Below are 21472 nucleotides of genomic sequence, written 5' to 3'. Positions count from 1 at the left end.
GTAAATATTTCAATAAAAAATAAAAATAAAAGTAGCTTGTTTAACTCTAGAATAGAGTTAAAAGCGTAGTTGTTTGCTGATAAAGTGCCGAAAACGCTTATCCAAAACAGTTTGGGCCTACGATCCACAATTGATGGACCTGGGATATATCATCTGGCAAATTGCCCACGTATGAAATCATGTGGTATTGCTTGGATGAATGACCAAAATCAAAATAAGATAGAAAGTGGGCTAATTTTGTATCCGACAGTCCTGTCACACATGGAAATCACAATTATTCATTCATATATATTATTTTTGAAATTGAAAAATATTATTTAAAAGTGAAACTATATGATATCATCATAAGTGACATAAATATTGATAAAATATATAATCTAACAAAGCTGAAGATAAATCAAAGTCCGATAGGTAGTAAAGAAAACTGCCACATAATTGGGAAATAAAAATGTCCATCAATCAGAAAAAGAAGAAAGAAAGAGTTAAAGAACAAATTATGTGAAAAAATCTAAATGAATAATAATGCTGAGGTTAATAAATCCAACAACCAATAAGACTCCACGTTCCCATAACCAATAGTCCACGCGACTGGCCCCGCTCGTTTCCCTCTCCCCTGTCGGAGTCAAACTTGAGACCGACCCGTTATAATTTGGGTTTGACCCGTAAAGTTCTTGGATCCCCATGATATCGTCATCCGCAAGCTCAACTTTTCGGGTACCCGAAGAAATACTCGGGTACATGATCGCCTCCTCAACCGAACTATGACCCAACCCAAGTATGTGCCCGATTTCGTGAACCGCGACCGATTCCAAATCCACAGCCGACAACGGTGCGCCATTCAGAAAGTCGCCGTCAATCACCCAGTTCTCCTCCCCGTCGAAATGGCACCTGCCTGTCGGCGGAGAAAACGCGTGCGCCAAAGTACCCAAAACCCCGTCGAATGGCTCGCCGTCCCCGTGCTCCCGGCTGAAGAACCCGATCCTAATATCCGCTCTATTGAAAGACGAGATCTCCGTGAAAGTCAATGTCGTTACCTCGGACCAACGCTCGAACGCCCGTGAGAACACGGTCTTGACCACATCGGAGAGCTGGTTCTCCGGCAAGAACGCGTAGGTGAGTTGACTCTTGCTCGGTGGCCAGCGGGGCCTGTTGGGGAAGAAGGAGTAATGCGCCACCGTGTGAATCGTAGAGTTGGCACTGGGTTTGCCTGGATGCATGGCGGAAGTTCCGTTGACGATATCCGGGTTGCCGCATCGAGGTACTACGATACGCTTTATAGTCTCTGCGTCGATTTGGCCGGTGGCATTGAGGTTGAAGTTGAGCTGATAGGTTTTGACGGCAATTTCCAGGGAGTCATCAAATTCATCGGAGAAATCTGAGTAAGAAGTATTGAGGTAACCGAAGTACTGGAAATACTCCTTGAGTTTAGGTAAGCCGTCGGCTTTCTGACCCTTTTTGCAGCCGACGAGGTTGCTGAAAGCGGCCCAGATTGTGGTGTTGGGAATTAACGAAGATGGGATTGCAGTGATGTTGGGGAAAAAATGAGCAGAAGTAGGAGTTGGATTAATCAAAATAATGAGTAGAGGTATGGAGAATATTAGGCGTAGTGGGAGTCTCATTGCAACTTGGGAGTGAGAGAGATGAATGAATTGGAGATGAATTAAAGTGGGTGAAGTTTCTAATGAGGGTTGAATTTGTCTTTTGTTTCCTGCAGCATAGTACAACAACTTGGTTGGATTGAAGTGTTTGGTCAAGAATCAAGACTTGGTCGCCCTTTTAAGCATATGACAGATGGATCTAAGAATGATTCCTGGCAAGTTCTTCACCACTTCTCTTCCCGGAGTAATTTCTTCTTATTTATTTTGCAAGTTTATTGTTTCCATTTGCAAATGTTCGATTAGTTCCTATTTAGTTACGAGGTGTATGATGTACCAAGTCAACTGGCTCCAACACTACCCACTTGTTTCCTACTTTTTAATCTCCCATGAAGGACTCTGTTTGTCTCATAAGCTGCACGATTAATATTATTAAGTCCAGATTCCAGTTAAGTTTCTGCCCTTAAATTTTGATTTTCTCTCAAGTAACATAAAAAATCAGCGTTTTTACAATATAAATCTTGGGATCACTTATGAGCCCAGAAAACCACACAAGTTCAGAAAGCTGCTAAAGGTGTGAAGAGAATACCAAGTTTACAGAAAAGGATACAAAAAAAGTGCTTGAGTAAGAGTTTTTTCAGGAACTAAAGGGAGGTACCTCCCAAACCCGGATGAACCAGCACTAGAACTGAATCTAGTGCATAGCTAGTTAAAAATCTCTGGATGGTCCAAAATGTATATTGTTAACGTGTTTTCTTTTAATAAAACTTTGCCATGTCCTAATCCTCCTTTGTTCTACTGTGCATCAGTCTCTAATATAACCCGTGTCTCAATTATTCATGTGCTAATGATATCCGCAAGACTTTCAAATTGGTTGCAGACGAAGAGCGAGACGTCTTTTCAGAACAAACGTGAGGTTCATATGAAGTCAGAACGGATGAAACCTCGCACAATGAGGCACCGATCGAGTCACAAAGTGCATCAGGTATTGTGTGTTAGTTTCTAGAGTAATATGTGTTTCAATTATCTTATTGTGCGTCAATCTTTAATGTAACATATGTATTATTATTCCGTGTGTTGTATTTAAATTTTAGCTTGTAGTTTGGTTCTTGTATTCCTTAGAAAATTCTAATTCAAATTAAATTTGGTCAGACCTGAATGAATTATATGATAGGTGCAATATATTTATCATGTGATTGGTGTATAATTTATGAAAAGTAATCAATCACATTACAAGTGTATCACATTTATTCTATAATTATTTTAATTCAACAAAATTTAGTTTGAGTAAAAAAATTTCATATTCATTATTCCTTTATTAGCATTTTGTCTGATGGAAATGAACGTCTTAAAGATTTTGGAACAATGAAGGGTGAAATAAAATATCTAAAGAAGCGTTAAGAATGGAAGAGAAGTCGCCGGCAATAAATGCTTGTGAATCAGTTTCCAGGAAGGATGTTTTGACTCTACATTTGATAATTAACGACGCCTCGGTCCCGGCCGGTTGTAGGCCATTTGTTGCCTTAATCCTAGTCGACCACCAAAAGACTAATAAAGCCTTCTTGTCTATCAAATGAATTTTCTTTTCTTTTTTTTTTTTTTTTTGATAATTACGCTCCTCTTCTATTGCTATTATTACACATAAATCTCCAATAGTTTGAAAAATTATATTTATATTCTTGATATTTGCTTCGTTAAATAAATAAGTTCATTTATTAGTCAAAATTCATTGCATTTTTTATATTAACAAAAAAAAATTGATATTTACCCCGATTGACTAATTACCGACTGATTGCAAGTTAAATAATATTTTTTTTAATTAAACTATTTTTATAACGATGAAGATATACCCCATCACATACATTAGTATATGAATACGTATGAGGGTAATTTGATCATAAAAAGATTTGTTTGGCCTCCAATAAGTTGGTAATAAGTCAATTAAGGATTAATATATGTATTTTAATTTTTTTATTAATATTAGCAAATTCGAGAAATTTTGACTAGCAGAGCGATTTATTTGTTAGACGGGAGCAAACCTTAGGGGTGCTAGATGTAATTTTTCAAACCATGTAGAGTTTATGTGTAATTATATCAAATTTTAGGAGATAGGAGTAAAATTATCTCTTTCTTTTTTTTTTTAACAAATAGATATATTCTACAAGTTATTACAAACAAAATGATAGTAATTAATTAGAGGGTGTTTGACTATAAATTTATTTGAAACATCTTATAATATATTTTAATAGCTTAAAAATATTTAATATTATTTTAAAAATAAAATCTTAAACTACTTCAATAAATGAGATGCTAAAGCTTATAAAATATTAAAGTATATTGGCATAATGAACTTTTAATACTGTAACAATGATTCAAAAGCTATCAAACTATTAGAATTTCAAATTATATAAATAAATAATTTTGTTTGGGGGAAAATTCAATTGTATGAAGGGTAAAAGTGAAATACTAACAGAATTATGAGTGTATTTTTATTTGTTGGATATTATGATTAAAGAGCTTATAGGATATTTTTAAAAAAAGTTGGGTGAAGTTAACTTTTTTTTCTAAAGAGCTTATAAAATTTAAAATATCTTATTTTATGATCTTATAAGCTCTCAAGCAATTTATAAAATATTTCAAAGAATTTATAAGCTCCGAACATTCCTCTTATTAAAAATTAGAAAAAAGCATCTCAAATCTCTCGGATAAAGAATCTATTGGGTATGATAATTTATTATTTTTGAAGTAGTGTGATATAATCATCAAATAATTAGTCCCTGAGCAAACCAATTGATTTTTAACTCCCAAACCGACTTAATTTGAGTGCAAAATTGGACGTACGTACAATACAAAATGGAGGATACAAACCATCTACGTGGCTCAGAATTTTGAAGACTTAGGATAACTGCCTGTCTTAAAGGATTTTATGTTAGGTACCACTATCATATATTAATGTTGAGCACATGATATCGAATTTGTTAGTGGAATCTCAGTCTTAACCATTAAGTTAATAAGACATCATCATTCCTCCCTCGATGAATAATTCTAAATTAAAATGGTTCATACATGAATGACTTTATTATTATTATTATTTTTTTGAATTAATTCAAAAGAATATTATATATTTTAGGTGAATAAATATGATGGTATATGATAAGAGGAGGAGCAAATTGACCAAAAACAAGAAATTTGAGTTTTGTGGATGCATGCCTTAAATAAATTAATTAAAAATGAAGAATAAAATTAAATAATAGAAGAGAAGAGAATGAAAAGAGGTAGAATGGTTGGAAAGTAGGTTAGGTTAGCGCCATCCATATATCAGCATCTTTGACAGTCTACACTTAATTATCTCAAAAACTATATATATAAACCTTCCTTAAATCACATATCTCCCCACCAAATGCATATACAACCCCTCTCTCTCTCTCTCTCTCTGGGTTTTGATCATTAACTATGGCTTCTTCCAATAATTATAATGTATCTTCTTATGAAAGCTCATGGGCTGATCAATGGGATCCTGAGCCACTCTACACCTACCCCACCCATACAACTCCATCTTCCAAATTCTCCGACAAGAACAAGACCGCAGCCTCCACCGGCGTTAGGAAGGTGAAGGCCGGAGCCACCGCCGCAATCCACTGGATCAAACACAAGTATCGGAACACAACAAACAACCACTAGATCCTCTGCTCTATTTAATTATTTCTCCTTTAATTAGTTTTCTATATAGCTATTATTTTGGGTAAATTGCAAATTTTTATAAAAAATAAAATAATAATTTATCCTTATGTATTTTTCAAAATCTATGCTTGAAAAAATGAAGCAATTTACCTCTCTATCTAAGGAAATAAATTGCTTTATTTTTTAAAATACAGGAGGGTAAATTGTTATTTATTTTTCATAGAGAAGTAATTTGCTCATTCTCAATATCATATGAACGTAAATTGCTCTTCACCCTTATTATTTTTGTTTGCAAATATTGATGAAACCTACGTAGGTGTGGTTTCATCTACTTGTATTTGAGTCATAATGTGTCGTACATATTGATATAGGACACTGCATTCATTAGATTGTCTTTGTATATGCTTATAAAGTATGTAAACCTACAGTGTTTAATCCAGTTTCTTTATTTTAATTATAGTCTTCCTCTGTTTAATTAATTAATTACCTCCTCATTTTTCGTATTTGAGTCAACCAATCTCTAACAAAAGGTAGAATTAATTGTTGTTGAATTATGACCCCTACATATTATATTAACCAGAAACTACCACAAATTGGTATATTTAGAGCAAGTTAAATTCATTTTGACTCCCGTGATATGGAAAAATATAAAAAAATTCTTTGTAAAAATTTAAACATTAAAAATTACCTTTATATTAGAAACAATGACTCACATTGTCCTCTGATCAACTTCAACTTATTTTTTAGGAACAATGACTAAAATGCTCCTCTTGGTCAACCTCGGTATATTAAAATATATTTACTAATATATATAAAATACATAAAATTAAAATTTTATATAGAAAAGATTATTTTTTTATCCCGTTAAATATGCTCAATATTAATTTTATTCCGATAATTATGCCCATTTTTATAAATCCATTAAATTTTAAAATTGATGAAATTTAGTCCTTGAGTAACTGAAATTTTGATTTTTTTAATCGAATATATATATATATATATATTATATTACAGAGAATGATATTTTTTTTGTAGGATTTATGATTATAGAATTTTTTAAAAATATTTAATTAACACATATAAATATTTTAACAATTTCCCTATTTGGCAGGGGTGTGTTTGTGTTGTCTTAATACCTACTTCTCAATCATCAAGAATAAAGAGTTCAAATTACAACATTAATTGAACAGTGCAACGGTATTTTTCCCCCTCAGGCGGCTGTTGATCTCATTCAAACTTATAATTATAATTACGAACATATTTATTCAAATTTAAGTATATTCCATAAAAGTTTCATCAATTAATAATTTATGATATGATTATATTATTCCAATGATGTTTTACTCTAATAGTTAAAATTGGGATCTTATGAATAGGTTTAAGTCATCAGTTCAACTCTTATCAGATTTGTTGGTATTTATACCATTTAACGTGAAAAAATATTTTTTTTACTTAATATTATTTTATTATAATTTTAAATAGAAAACAAAAAACTCAAGAATTATAATTAATCTCAACTATAGTTATCGTAAGTTGAGGTGCGCACGGACGGAAAACTTCGTGCCAACCCCTCTCTCTCTCTCTCTCTCTCTCTGTCTGCATATATAAAGAGGGAACTCCCAATTAAACATAACCCGGAGACCTAATCCAGAGCCCCTTCTCTTATCTTTTCTCTCTCTCAACTCAAAAAGCATACCGTCGATAAATCCTCTCCCTTGCTGAGCAAAATCAATGGCGTCGAACGGAAACCCCAAGCTGTCGAAGAAAGTAAGCGAGAAGTTCGGGCGGACTAAGGAGGTGGCCTCCGCCGGCGTCGAGAAAACCAAGGTGGTGGCTGCGGTGGGCTTCGAGAAAACCAAGGTAGCCGCCAAGAAAGTCAAAGAAGGCGCGTCCATCGGCGTCAACTGGATTAAACTCAAGTACAACAACACCAAACTCTTCCACAAGAAATAAATCAAATTTTTACCCCAATTAATGTGAGACTATTTTCCTTACTCATTATTTCACATTCTTCCTTGCGTTATTTGGTTCGTCTTGATTAGGGGAATTATGCTGTAATTTCATTGGGTATTTTTGACATCTTTTTTCTATTTAATCAAGAAATTTTGGTTTTATTAATATATCTTTCCTCCTGCTTTTAATTTCCTACTCTATTCATCAATTTGAACAACTCTTTGTTTTTTTTGGTATAGGATTTAATAAAGTTTGAAGTAGTTATTTTGTAGTCTCTATGCAATTTTGTGTCGGGAGAGTGAATCTTTTAAGAGTATTAAAGAGAGGGGGTATTTTGGTCTTTTAAGACATTTTCCTATCAACTTTTGAGCGTGGCTTATCCTTTACTCTCCCCAAAATTCCTTTACTTCACCCACTCCCACTTGATGTCTTCACGGGATTGGGACCATAAACTAAAAATACCATACCAACCGGGAGTCACAAATCCTAAAATTATACTTACATGTTGCCTTTGCATTGCCACATTATCTTTTAGCAATTAAAGGAATTGGGAGGGTTAATCAATTGTCTTGTTCAGTTGACGAAATTGAGTGTAACGTTTTCTCTATTGATTAGTAGATGTTGGTTAGTTTTACTTTATTTGATATTATTGATCAAAATACGATTGTTGTAATAGTTTTTGTTAGATATTGATATCCAATAAAAATAATTGTAATTAATTTATTTCAATTAATAATAATTTATCTCTCTTACTCCAAAAAAAAAAAAAAAGAATTGGAAGGGTTAATATATTTTTTTGAAGTTTATGTATAATTTTTTTTAAAAAAAAATTTGAAAAAATGCAATTTTCATTAATAGAAGAAAAGGCATAGTACAACACGTATCCCTATCATATGGTATCCTCGACAGGCCAAGGGATACGTCAAAGTCTATGCAATGTACATGTATTGACCGAGCTAGTTAACTTAACACTTAGTATACGCATTCGGACATCCTCCACAATTAAGTGAGCCACAATCCTCGGGTGTCTTTCCTCGTGTTCAAATCTCCTCAAATTCTGCTCCCTACATAAATGATAAACGCACGAGCCAAGTACTGCGCGATAGGCTATGTTGATGATGTGCTTTCCATGCCACTTCCTCGAACCCCAGTGAATATTCCTTGCCCATTCCCTATTGGGCCAAGAGAACCGAGCCATTTGCCATACAAAAAAAAGGGCAATCTCTGCTATACCTACACCCGAAGAATAGGTGGTTGTGTGATTCCATCATACCATCTTGACAGAGCACACAATTCCCAAGGTGGGATAACCAAGATTTATCTGTAGTGGATAATTTCTCCAGAATAGCAAGCCACAATACGAACATATGCCACAGTATCTTCAAAGAGCCCGAAAGTAGTGAAGTCCAGTCTAATTTCGGTCCCGATGGGCTCATTAGTCGATAAATGTCGTGGGTCGTGAGCTTCCCACTAGTATACCTCCATACAATGCGGTCATCATCCCCATAAATCCTGGGCAAGGTATGTATAATCTCCATGTACTCCATATCTGTAATCAATGGCCAATGCCATTGTCCCTCATGAATAACGGAGCTCAGTATGATCGATGCATATATATAAAAATTAAATTTATGTATATATTGATTGTGAAAAGTAGAGAAGAGCATAAAAAGCATGTCTAACTTATACCAACTTAAAAAATATACTAACGCAAGATAAAAAATCATTGATTGTAGGAAAATTTGTATTCAAATTAAGAGGGTGTTTGGCTAAGTTTTTTTAAAATATTTTATAAGCTCCTTCATCTTATAAAATGTTTGATCTTATTTTAAAAATAAGCTCCTAAAGTATTTGGATAAAATAAGATGTTGAAACTTATAAAATGTTAAAATATCTTATAAGATTTAGAGTGTATGGCATAATAAAGTCTTTTATTGGTAAAATGACCAAAAAGAACATATATACAATACCATTAAAATCATATAAGTTGTTATTTATTAACATATTTTATATATTTAAATATTTTAAAATATTTTATAAATAGTTCACCTTAGTTTAACTCCAAATAAGAATTAATTTTTTTCAAAAAAATAAAAAAATGAATTATTACCTAAAATATTTGCTAGTCGAATATTAGTATAGATATGTAATTGATATTTTCTTTATCAATGACTATTTTTAGTTGTAAAATTTATAATATCTTGAATAATATATTTTTTTAATAAATAATATTTGAATAGTAATTTTTTTATGTTAACTATGTATAATATTTTATTATTAAATAATGAAGTATTTTTTCTTTTTTAAATATAAAAAAATAAAGCTTTTTAATATCTAGAGTGTGTGTGTGTGTGTGTGTGTGAGAGAGAGAGAGAGAGAGAGAAAGATAATGTGGTTGTGTGTAAAGATATTTTATCTAATTATATATTAATCTTATAGAGTTTAAAATATCTTTTAAAAAAAATTAGAAATTATAAAATCTAAAATATTTTATTTTGAAATCTTATAAGCTCTTTTAAGAAAAATTGCTAAATATTTTTTTTTTAGTTTATAAGCTTTAAACATCTTATAAAATATTTTAATGAGTTTATAAATTTAGTCAAATACCTTTTTAAATATAATTGAATCGAGTTAATTACATAATAAATTTATATTTATTATATAATTAAATCATAGATGAATGACACGATTGATTGATGTATTTTAAGTTGGAGTTGAAGGGTCACAGCAGTTCACCAATGGGCAGAGGTGATTCCCATTCGACAGCGATTGGATTTTTAGCGTAGGGTGTGGGGCAGAGAAACAGGAAGTTACCCTATGGAGGGCAGCAATATCATGCATATAAATACGTATATGTCCACCATCATTCTGTTTCTGCCCGACCTTAATTAAACATAGACATCCGTATGAAAACCGTATCTTGATGCACATTATGAAAAATGTGCACAGGCTGTTGCTACTTTATATATTAAAAAATAAAAAATGTATTAAGTTCGACTCTCCTGTGAAAATTTTCATTGACCAGCAAAAAATTTGATTTTAAATTTAAAGTTATACATCAACGCCTTTGTTGGTACCAAAAATCACATTGTATATCATCTCCAAACACATTGAAGAAGGCAATGCAAAGAAGGCATGCATCTCGAGCAATTTTGTTATCTTTTTTCTGGTAATTGTATACAGTATTATCAGTAGGAAGGAGAAAAGAATTAGAGAAAAATTTTATATATATATATGTGGGTAAAAGAGTAAATAAAAATAAAAATAGTATTTTTTTTTTGTCTTTTTTGCATTATACTTCCAGTTTTTTGCTCAATTTCGAACAGAAACAAAGTTGGACTCCATAGAGGTTTCATATACATCAAGTTTTACTTTACCTCCATCTCTTACTCCTAACCAAATACCAAGCTATCTCTTATACATTCATTTTTACTTCCACTTTTCACCCCACCAAACACACTCTTAGGTTTTTCGTGGAGGATTTTCGAAAGTAATGGAGTTTTTTTATGGCCAAATAGTATAAAATTCTCTCATGTTTTAAAAATTCAGCTAAAAATTCTCTTGTAGTTTAAGAATAGGCCAAACCCCTCTATTTTTTTAAAACATAACTCGCTTGTCTTCATTAAATTCACCTAATGGCGTTAATTCTTTTATCTAATGACCCTTATGCCTTTACCTATTATGTATTATGTTTTTATTTTAATGACTGTTGGATTTTTTTTGAATGCATAAAAATCATCGATCTAAATAATTAATTTCAACCATTAGATTTTAAATTTATAAAAAATGAAAGGCTTAGATTTAATCAATTTTAAATATATACAAATATAATAAAATAAAAAAAAATATTATTTTAAAAATAAATTAAATCAAATAAACCCCACCCTCCATCTTCCCACCCCTGCTGCACAGGACAAAGGAACAACTATAGCGTCGCCCTCAATCTTGGCGATGGCGACGACCATCTCAAAGAGGAGACCTGGACAACTATGGTTGCGATCGTCCAAGTCCATCCTGGCAATACGCAATGCGTCCATATCATTTAGATTTTGTAAGGACGTCAAAACACCCCCAAACTGCACCACTAAAGCATTTTCTACACCTTTCACTCGTGTCTAACGAAAAAGGGGGTTCGCGTTGATTTTTACAAAATACAAGAAATTTTTTGCTTGTTTTCAAAATACATGATGATTTTAAGCTTTTCAGAAAAATATAAAGGGTAAAAATTGAAGTTTTTTATTTATTTTTAAAATATAGTTAGTTTTTAACTTTCTTGTGGGAATAAAAGGGTAAAATGGAGTTTTGTAGAATAAAAATTTCTGGTTTCAGAGATAAATTGTGCACAATTAAGGGTGGTATAGTAGAAAAGCTATGGGAGCGGAGAAGCCGCCCCTATTCTCAAGATTTGGGCATGCGATAGGCCTAAAACCCTCCTAAGTAAATTAAATTGGGAGCAATGCCGCCGCACCGCCACCCTCAACCGCCTACTCATTTAATTCTCTCGTACTTGAAAAGGCAATAAACAAAGGGAGTACCACTACTAGATTTGTTTCAACAGAAATAATACTATTCCGATGAGACACAGACACGGACACAGATTAATTTTTTTTTTTTTTTCTCTCGTACAAAACAAAATCTATAGTACCTAGTAAGATCCACAAAGGTTAAATGGGATGCGACTTATCATTTTAGAAAAATCTTTAGCTTCAATCTATAAAGATTCTGAAATTAATGAAGATCATTAATAAGATTTGAAGAAAAGTTTGAACAAGAAACGCATAAAATAAAAAATTAATGAGTTTTCCTCAATTTTCGTGCGTGCTTTAAATTGTCCAAATAATGAAGCCGTCCATCATTTGAAGCACAAAGTACAATTATTAGTTGTACAAGAAATGCCAAGAGTCTACTCAGTCTAGATGCCAACCCACCCGAGTACACAAATACCATGTAGCAACTATTCCCGGCAAATTCCAGTGTTTCATTAAACTCTGTAACGGCATCATCAGCAGGGTCAGAAATTTTACTCCACATGGATCTTGACGGGGGAGTTAACAGTTGAGCCACCGTTAGTGAAAATCCAGCAGTAGCATAGAACAATATAAAAAAGTATGGAGGGATATGGAAAATCGGATGAGCTAGAGAGTGGATTTCAGAATCTGAGCAGTCTGCTTTGTCTACACTAAAAAATAGATTTCACCAGATTTGATTTAGACTTTTTCTTGCATATTACTCCTCCTACTACGATGGGATGGGATGGGATGTGAGTGAGAGAAAGAGTATAAGTGAAAAGAAAGAAAAAGACGTGTCCTGTCATACTTATTTTCATACCGAAATATTCACCATAATTTTCTCTATACATCCACAATACACCTCTCTCTCTCTCTCTCTCTCTCATGTGTGTATGATGAGCTGAACATTCTCTGTTAAATTTGTGAAGTTTATTATTCTTCATCTGGACTGTTGAGATTTCTTGAAAATGGCGAAAAATGGTGTCTTTTCAAGATTGAGGAGATTGGAGAAGAGTGAAGACACGGATGAGTTCTCCGCCTGTATTGATTCTCATGAAGTTCATGTTCTTGCCGTGGATGATAGTCTTGTTGACAGTGTTAGGAAATGGATCGGGTTAAGATGGATAACAGGTGGAATATGAAGGCGATAAAAGACACACGAATTTGTTAACCCAGTTTGGATATAAATCCTACGTCTGGGGGCGATACCAAGCCAGGAGAAAACACTCAAAGAGGAGGAAAATTGAGGAGTACAACACACACACACTTGTATGCAAGTCTTCACCACACGTGAAAGACAACACTCACCCTCGTCTCAACTCTTTCTTTTCTCTCTACTCTATTCTACTTTGCTCTATGAAACAATGCTAATAAGAGTAGTATATATAGCCATGACTTATCCTTTTTCCAACTCAACTTGGGAATTCTAAGTTGAATCAGGTTATCCTTTTCTTCTTCAAATCAATCTTCACAACTTAACAATCTCCCACTTGAGGATTGATTAGCTTTTCTCCACTTCTTTCTTGGTACCGCCGGGTTTGTCCACTCTAGTCATCAAGGCCAGTCGAAGCCGTACACAGCTTCAACTTCTCCATCGCAACCGCCTTGGTCAGCATGTCCGCAGGATTCTTTTCTCCTTGGATCTTCTCCAGCTGCAGTGCCTTCTTCTCCAGAAGTTGTCGGATGAAATGGTACTTGATCTCGATGTGCTTTGTCCGCGAATGGAACGCGGGACTCGTCTCAATCTTTTCTCTCTACTCTATTCTACTTTGCTCTATTAAAACAATGCTAATAAGAGTAGTATATATAGCCATGACTTATCCTATCCTTAACTCAACTTGGGATTTCTAAGTTGAATGAGGTTATCCTTCTCCAACTCAACTTTGAATCGGGTTATCCTTCTCCAACTCAACTTGGGAATTCTAAGTTGAATCAGGTTATCCTTTTCTTCTTCAAATCAATCTTCACAACTTAACAATCTCCCACTTGAAGATTGATTAGCTTTTCTCCACTTCTTTCTTGGTACCGCCGGGTTTGTCCACTCTAGTCATCAAGGCCAGTCGAAGCCGTACACAGCTTCAACTTCGCCATCGCAACCGCCTTGGTCAGCATGTCCGCAGGATTCTTTTCTCCTTGAATCTTCTCCAGCTGCAGTGCCTTCTTCTCCAGAAGTTGTCGGATGAAATGCTACTTGATCTCGATGTGCTTTGTCCGCGAATGGAACGCGGGATTCTTTGCCAGATGAATCGCACTCTGGCTATCGCTATGAAGAATCACATCTGCCGGAGGTTTCCCTAATTCACCCAACAAGTGTTGCAGCCAAATGAGCTCCTTAGCTGCCTCAGTAACTGCCACGTACTCAGCTTCCGTCGTGGACAGTGTGACAACCTTCTGCAACTTTGAGACCCAGGATACGGCTGTACCGCCATATGTGAACACGTACCCTGTAGTGCTCCTCCTTTTGTCATAGTCACTCCCTGCAAAATCAGCGTCAACAAACCCAAACAAGGTAAGCTTGCCCTTACCAAACACCAATGCTCGGTCCTTAGTACCCCTCAGGTACCTAAGAATCCATTTCACAGCTTCCCAGTGCATCACTCCTGGATTGCCCATAAAACGGCTAACTACTCCCACTGCATGTGCTATATCCGGTCGAGTACAGATCATAGCATACATCAGGCTCCCAATTGCTGAGGCATACGGTGTGACTCTCATCTTTGCACGTTCGGAGTCAGTCTGGGGCGAATCACTGTTGGATAGTTTGAACTGATTTCCCAATGGCGTTCCAACCGGTTTTGCATTTTCCATCTTGAATCTGCATAATACCTTCTCAATATAATCAGATTGAGATAACCATAATTTACCAATACCTTTGTCCCTTGTGATTTTCATGCCCAATATCTGTCTTGCTTCGCCAAGATCTTTCATGTCAAACTTCCTCGATAACTGATCCTTGAGCCTATTGATCTCCTTGACATTTGATCCTGCTATCAACATGTCATCAACATACAGGAGTAGAATGATAAAAAACTCATCGAACCTCTTCACGTAGCAGCAATGATCAGCATTGCATCTAGAGAAACCTATCTCTAGCATGAAGTTGTCAAACTTCCTGTACCACTGCCGCGGAGCCTGTTTCAATCCATACAGGCTTTTCTTCAGGCGACACACCTGCTGATCATCTCCATTATACCCCTCTGGTTGTACCATGTATATCTCCTCCTCAAGATCCCCGTGTAGGAAGGCTGTCTTTACATCCATCTGTTGTAACTCCAAGTTCTCTGCCGCTACCATGCTCAACACAAGACGAATAGTAGTTAACTTGACAACAGGTGTAAAAACATCAGTAAAGTCAATACCGTATCTTTGTTGGAATCCCTTTACTACGAGTCTTGCCTTGTACCGCTTCTTCCCGTCTGATTCTTCCTTAACCCGATAGACCCATCTGTTCTGTAGGGCCTTCTTTCCTTTTGGGAGCTGACACAATTCCCATGTGTTGTTTTTCTTCAACGAGTTCATCTCGTCGTTCATCGCAAGCTCCCACTTGCTCTTGTGGACATCATTGACTGCCTCTGCGTAACATTCGGGTTCTCCACAATCAGACAAAAGCAAGTAATAAAGAGAGGGGGAGTACCTATCTGGGGCCCTTCTCAGCCTCGGTTCTCGACCCAGTGCCAAGGGTGTGCTGCTTTCAGTAATCGGTTCCTCCGATACTGGTTCTGGCTCTATCTCCGTTTGTTCGGTTTCGTCCGTCTGAACTCCCACTGAATCCGTATCTGCTGGTCTCATGATCCCGGAATTTGAAATATCGAGATCAACAAATTCCCTTTCCTTCTTGTCATCGTCCGGGCTTACCTTCCTGTCGTTGTACATTACATCCTCATTGAATATAACATTCCTACTACGAATTATTTTCCGGTTTTGATCATCCCAGAATCTATACCCAAATTCGTCAGTCCCATACCCAATGAATGTACATTTAATCGACTTAGCATCCAGCTTAGTCCGATCATCGTTCAAAATATAGGCTGAACAACCAAACGTACGTAAGAAAGAAAGATCCACTTTCTTACCACTCCATACCTCTTCTGGTATCCTGTTGTTCAACGGGACAGAAGGCCCTCGATTGATCAAGAAAGCAGCCGTGTTGACTGCATCTGCCCAAAACATCTTTGGTAGTCCGCTCTTCAATCGCATGCATCTCGCACGCTCATTCAGTGTTCTGTTCATCCTCTCAGCAACGCCATTTTGCTGAGGTGTCCCCGGGATTGTTTTCTGCATTCGGATTCCATGGTCGGCGCAGTAATTCTTGATACCTTCACTGTTGTACTCGCCACCGTTATCCGATCTGAGACATTTCACTTGTAGACCTGTCTCATTTTCCACTAGTGCCCTCCATCTCCTGAATGTATCAAAGGCATCAGATTTTCTTTTTAAGAAATACACCCATACCTTTCTAGTGGAATCATCGACGAATGTCATGTAGTACGTTGATCCACCAAGAGATGACACTGGTGCTGGCCCCCACAAATCGGTGTGAACAAGCTCCAACTTTTCTTTCCTCGGAGTTCTTCCTGTGGTCAAGAAGCTCACCCGCTTCTGCTTTCCGAACACGCAGTGTTCACAATGACCCACCTCCACCGATTTTAACTCGGGCAACCGTCCTTTCGACTTCAGCACGTTCATTCCTTTCTCGCTCATGTGGCCCAAGCGATTGTGCCACAGGTTAGCCTGCGATACAGTTCCTGCAAAGGGAATGTTTAAACTGGATCCTCCCGCCATGTAGAGCGTTCCCGACTTTAGTCCTCGAGCCAAAGTCATTGCTCCCCGACTGATCTTCCACTTCGCGTCTCCAAACGTCGTGTGGAATCCATCACTATCCAGCTGTCCGACTGAGATCAAGTTCCTTTTCAGTCCTGGTATGTGTCTCACATCATGTAGGGTCCAGCATGACCCATTCGTTGATTTGATCCGCACATCTCCCTTTCCTACAATCTTGAGGGGTTTGTTATCTGCAAGATAAACTAAGCCAAAATCACCTGAGGTGTATGGCTCCATGATGTCTTTGTTGCTGCATGAGTGGAATGAGGCCCCTGAATCCACAACCCAATCATCGGAAGAACTGCTCACACTCAACAAGAGTGCATCCGTGATCTCCTCCGTCGCGGCATTCGCTGTTCGGCCCTCCTTTTCCTTCTTTGGCGCCCGACATTCGCTTTTCATGTGTCCGGGCTTCTCGCAGTTCCAGCACACCATCTCCTTCTTGCCCTTGTTCTTCCCCCTGGACCTTGACCTGGACCTTCCACGGTATTTACCCCGTGTGTCAGGTCTCCCTCTGGACTCTGTATGTAGCGCAGAGCCAGATGATCCACCCGTTTGCTTTCTACGGGTTTCCTCGTTCAACATCATGTCCCTGATGTTGTCGAACTTCATCTTCTCCTTCCCAGACGAAGTGCTCACTGAAGTAACAACCACATCCCAACTGTCAGGTAAAGATGAAAGCAAAATTAACGCTTTTACCTCATCGTCAAACACGATATCCACAGACGCCAGCTGTGTCGTGAGTTGGTTGAAGTCATTGAGGTGATCGGCCACCGACTTCCTCTCCTCCATCTGCAACCTGAATAGTTTTTTCATCAGCATAACCTTGTTCATTGCTGAGGGTTTCTCGTACATATCGGCAAGAGTCTGTAGAACTTCCTTCGTGCTCTTTGCTCCCTTCACATGATAGGCGACATTCCGAGAGAGCGACAGGATTATTGCGCTCATCGCCTTTCGATCGAGCACCTTCCATTCTTCATCACTCGTCTTCTCGGACTTCTCTGCAAGTGGTTCGTACAGGTCCTTCCCGTACAGGTAGGCCTCCATCTGCATACGCCAAAACCCAAAGTCGGAACCATTGAACCGTTCGACTGGAAACTTTCCCTCCATCTTAACTCCTTGAACCAGGCTCTGATACCAGTTGTTAGGAAATGGATCGGGTTAAGATGGATAACAGGTGGAATATGAAGGCGATAAAAGACACACGAATTTGTTAACCCAGTTTGGATATAAATCCTACGTCTGGGGGCGATACCAAGCCAGGAGAAAATACTCAAAGAGGAGGAAAATTGAGGAGTACAACACACACACACTTGTATGCAAGTCTTCACCACACGTGAAAGACAACACTCACCCTCGTCTCAACTCTTTCTTTTCTCTCTACTCTATTCTACTTTGCTCTATTAAAACAATGCTAATAAGAGTAGTATATATAGCCATGACTTATCCTTTTTCCAACTCAACTTGGGATTTCTAAGTTGAATGAGGTTATCCTTCTCCAACTCAACTTTGAATCGGGTTATCCTTCTCCAACTCAACTTGGGAATTCTAAGTTGAATCAGGTTATCCTTTTCTTCTTCAAATCAATCTTCACAACTTAACAGACAGAAAAGTCATTGAGAGATTGCTCAAGATCACTGCTTGCAAAGGTGAGATTAATTAATGCCCATGATTTCCTTAATTTTCTGCAAAACTTTCACGAGGGTAAGAAGATTTTAATCTTTTTTTTTCTTTTCCTATTGTTGTCGTTTGGTCTTTCCGAAGGTTATGGATTTGTATAAATATAACAGTTTTGAGGTTGCAGTGACAGCAGTGGATAGTGGGAGAAGTGCTCTGCAGTTTCTTGGATTGGATGAGGAGGAAACCTCTGTTGGATTTCATGTACGTTTGGTAATCCACTGTTTTCTTTTCCCCTCCTTTTAGTTAATTTTTTAAGGATGTTCCGGTGTAGATTAATTCTTGATGAGTAGTTAATTCGGTTTTCAGGGTTTAAAGGTAGATCTGATAATTACTGATTATTGCATGCCTGGAATGACTGGATATGAGTTGCTGAAAAAGATCAAGGTTAACTGTAATTAGTGGTCTAAATTTTGCTTACTCTGTGTAATTACAAATGATTGAGGAAATGAAATTTTAAAGATTGTATTAGCTAAAGAATTTCCAAATTATTGTGTGGTCTGAACAGGGTTCATCTACTTTCAGAGAAATACCGGTTGTGATCATGTCATCTGAAAATGTCTTGGCTCGGATTGACAGGTAAATCTTGATTGCCTGCCCATTGCTTTGATCGGCTAATTGAAGTTCAATATACTTGGAAGACCTGATTGATTCCTGCACCGAAGATGGTTGTTTTTAAGTAAACATAAATTATGTGCTAAAGCATTGTTCTTGCTTCATAGTACTGTTGTTGTGAAGATTTAGTCAGAGTTGGATGGTCGACTGTCGCTTGATCTTAGTTTACATGCAACTAGCCTTCCCGAATGACTGACTATAATCACTGAATCGACGACTAACATAATAACTAAAATCAGAGAAATGCGACCCCGAACGAACAAAATGTTGAATTGAATCGTACCAGTCTCTACTGGGGGTTATTACTCATTTTTGTACTTGCTGTTTTATTTTCCAATTATTTCTTCAATTAGGAAAACGAAAGAAAATAAATAATAATTCTAGGCATTCTCTCTGGAGGCGGATAAATCTGAATGAGTTTTTGGCTCAAAAGAAATCAGATACCTGACTATCTATCTGTTTCTGTTTTTTTTCCTTCTGATAGCTTTTCCATACTGTATATTTCTCTGATTGATTTCTTGTTTGATATAGATGTCTGGAAGAAGGTGCTGAAGATTTTATAGTGAAGCCTGTAAAGTTGTCTGATGTTAAACGATTAAAGAACTATATGTTTGGCGAGGGTCGGGTTCAGAGACAAGAGAGAGGTTTTAACAAGAGAAAATTACAAGAAACTTGTGATGTTTCACCGTCGCCATCTCCACCATCCTCACCATCACCAGACGATACTTTATCAAGTCCGTCATCACCATCCAGTTCCTTACCATTTTCGCCTCGGTCTTCCAGACAATCCATCCCTCCTTAACCTACGCCTCTTGATTCTCTTGGTTACGATGAGCTCGAAGAATAGGATTGTTGTAACATGTTGGTGTTATAAGGTTCCTTTTCTTGGCGCTACTGATGTTGTTCAAAACCCATAGATAGAATGTCAATACAAAGTTAAAAACTCAGAAAAAGATGAATGCAGAATTGCAAATTGACTTTGTCACCTAATTATCTTCCTTGAAAGATACACAGTGGTTGGAGTTGAATATGTAAGAATTTAGAAAGATTTGATTCGGATACGGGTTCTTTTATTTAATGTCAATCTTGTCTGCTAAAAGAAATATTTGATTCGGACATGAACTAGTAAACATAACTGATGTGTTCGCTTTGGGGGTTTCAGTATTATTTATGTAAAACTTGTGTTTTCTGTCTAGTTGCTAATTGGTACCATTCGAGCAGCTTTACATATGTATCAAATTTACCATCCCCAGGCTAACACATTGGACAAATTAACAAAGCTTATGTCGGTAATGATACTAAAAAATATTGAAACATAAATAAATAAATAAATAATGCTGACTCAGTCTCCACCTAAGGTTCATACTAATTTTTAAATATTTCCAGAACAAAGATGCTAAGCATACAATACTTGCAAGAAAAGTGTGTGTATATGTACATTTATAGGAGAAATCAAATACTACTACGTTAACGCAATGCAATCTTCTTTTGAATACACAGCTCTATGTTGGCACATAAATAGATGTAGCATTCAATGTACAAATGTTCCTTTCAAGAATGAGATGAGAAGATCCAAGTTTCTCTGCTGTAATAAGTGAAACTACATCCTAAGCTCTCTGAATCTCCTGTAGAAAATCTAACGACCTCGGCAGTGTCATGGTATAATCTACGTTTTCCTACTGCAGAAAATACTGCAACATATCAGCAAGTTTTACTGCATCCAGCATCCAGTTCTTCTAAACGTGCTCGACTTTCCAGCACGCAATGTAACTTTTCGTCCTGGATCAAATTTGCCTCGTTGAGTTATTCTTCAAGTGGGGGTAAAGTAACAGCAATAGTTTAAAGATAGAAAGTACAGCAAAACTGAGGATTTTGTCCAAAACATGTTACATAAACAGAAGCGTACCTTTGATTTTGCACTAACTTGAGCATTTTCTTGCCTCTCTTGCAATTGATTTTGCCTCCAATTTCTTTATAAACTGTATTAAGTTTTAGCTACTTAATTAGTTTAATGGAAACACGATTCATGGATACGAAACAACACTGGAATGTGCAGAAAGCTGGAAAGAAAAGAGTAGGGGTGTTGAGAGTACTTGTTTCCGCTTTTCAACTCTTTCATCACTTTTGAAGCCAATAGAAGTTGAGGCAGCTGCTGCATTTTTTCTTGTCCAGCACAGAAATTTTATATGATCTGGTATAAAATTAGAAACCTCAGAGTCGAAGCATAGAAACTCTAAAAAGGAGAACGTTAAAGGACGATCTACTTAGGTCTGAGAACGGATTTTATAACTACAGTGACACAACTCACCCTGAGGTCCCAGGCCTTGATCTAGTTCCTGATTGACTCCTTTGAGCAGCAATCTTTCCCAGTCTACAGCATTACATATTCAAAGTTGAGAACAAGTAGGCAGGGGAACATCTAATGGTTCGTTCATAGGATTTAATAGTCAAGGTAATAAACTACCAAGCTACTATTCTACACCCGTAGCATCTAAGAAGGAATTTCAGTAAATGAAACAATTTGTTGTAAAATTGTCTTTTCCCCTCAATATATGTACCTATGATATTGTTCACTTTTGGCAGCATGACATATGAGAATATGAATTACACTTCATTCCCTTT

The 21472-nt window shown here is 36.5% G+C and overlaps 2 protein-coding genes across 3 annotated transcripts; one reads left to right on the top strand and one right to left on the bottom strand.

Moving 5' to 3' along the window:
* Positions 349 to 2052, bottom strand: LOC105156581 (metalloendoproteinase 2-MMP). Its single transcript, XM_011072753.2, has one exon. The coding sequence runs from the start codon at positions 1617 to 1619 to the stop codon at positions 495 to 497; it is 1125 nt and encodes a 374-aa protein (XP_011071055.1). The 5' UTR covers positions 1620 to 2052; the 3' UTR covers positions 349 to 494.
* LOC105156765 (two-component response regulator ARR5-like) lies at positions 12413 to 19878 on the top strand. 2 transcript variants are annotated; one of them, XM_020692115.1, is made up of 6 exons: positions 12419 to 12828; positions 18162 to 18207; positions 18363 to 18439; positions 18545 to 18622; positions 18744 to 18814; positions 19382 to 19878. In XM_020692115.1, the coding sequence occupies exons 1-6, from the start codon at positions 12706 to 12708 to the stop codon at positions 19650 to 19652; spliced, it is 666 nt and encodes a 221-aa protein (XP_020547774.1). In that variant the 5' UTR covers positions 12419 to 12705; the 3' UTR covers positions 19653 to 19878. The 2 variants fall into 2 exon arrangements, with proteins under 2 accessions (XP_020547775.1, XP_020547774.1); XM_020692116.1 differs by lacking the exon at positions 18545 to 18622 and having other exon boundaries at positions 12413 to 12828.

Source organism: Sesamum indicum, linkage group LG2 (assembly GCF_000512975.1).
Source record: "Sesamum indicum cultivar Zhongzhi No. 13 linkage group LG2, S_indicum_v1.0, whole genome shotgun sequence".
NCBI lineage: Eukaryota > Viridiplantae > Streptophyta > Magnoliopsida > Lamiales > Pedaliaceae > Sesamum > Sesamum indicum.
The sequence above is the reverse complement of the archived record's forward strand: the minus strand, read 5'-3'. Positions and strand labels throughout refer to the sequence as shown.

What these genes read in the sequence shown, in the direction of transcription:
- LOC105156765 (XM_020692115.1), top strand. Translation starts at nt 12,706, where the DNA reads ATGGCGAAAAATGGTGTCTTTTCAAGATTGAGGAGATTGGAGAAGAGT. An exon ending in CCGTGGATGATAGTCTTGTT is followed by an intron (nt 12,829 to 18,161) that starts GACAGTGTTAGG and finishes CACAACTTAACA; the next exon opens with GACAGAAAAGTCATTGAGAG. An exon ending in CAAGATCACTGCTTGCAAAG is followed by an intron (nt 18,208 to 18,362) that starts GTGAGATTAATT and finishes TTGAGGTTGCAG; the next exon opens with TGACAGCAGTGGATAGTGGG.
- LOC105156581 (XM_011072753.2), bottom strand. Translation starts at nt 1,619, where the DNA reads ATGAGACTCCCACTACGCCTAATATTCTCCATACCTCTACTCATTATT.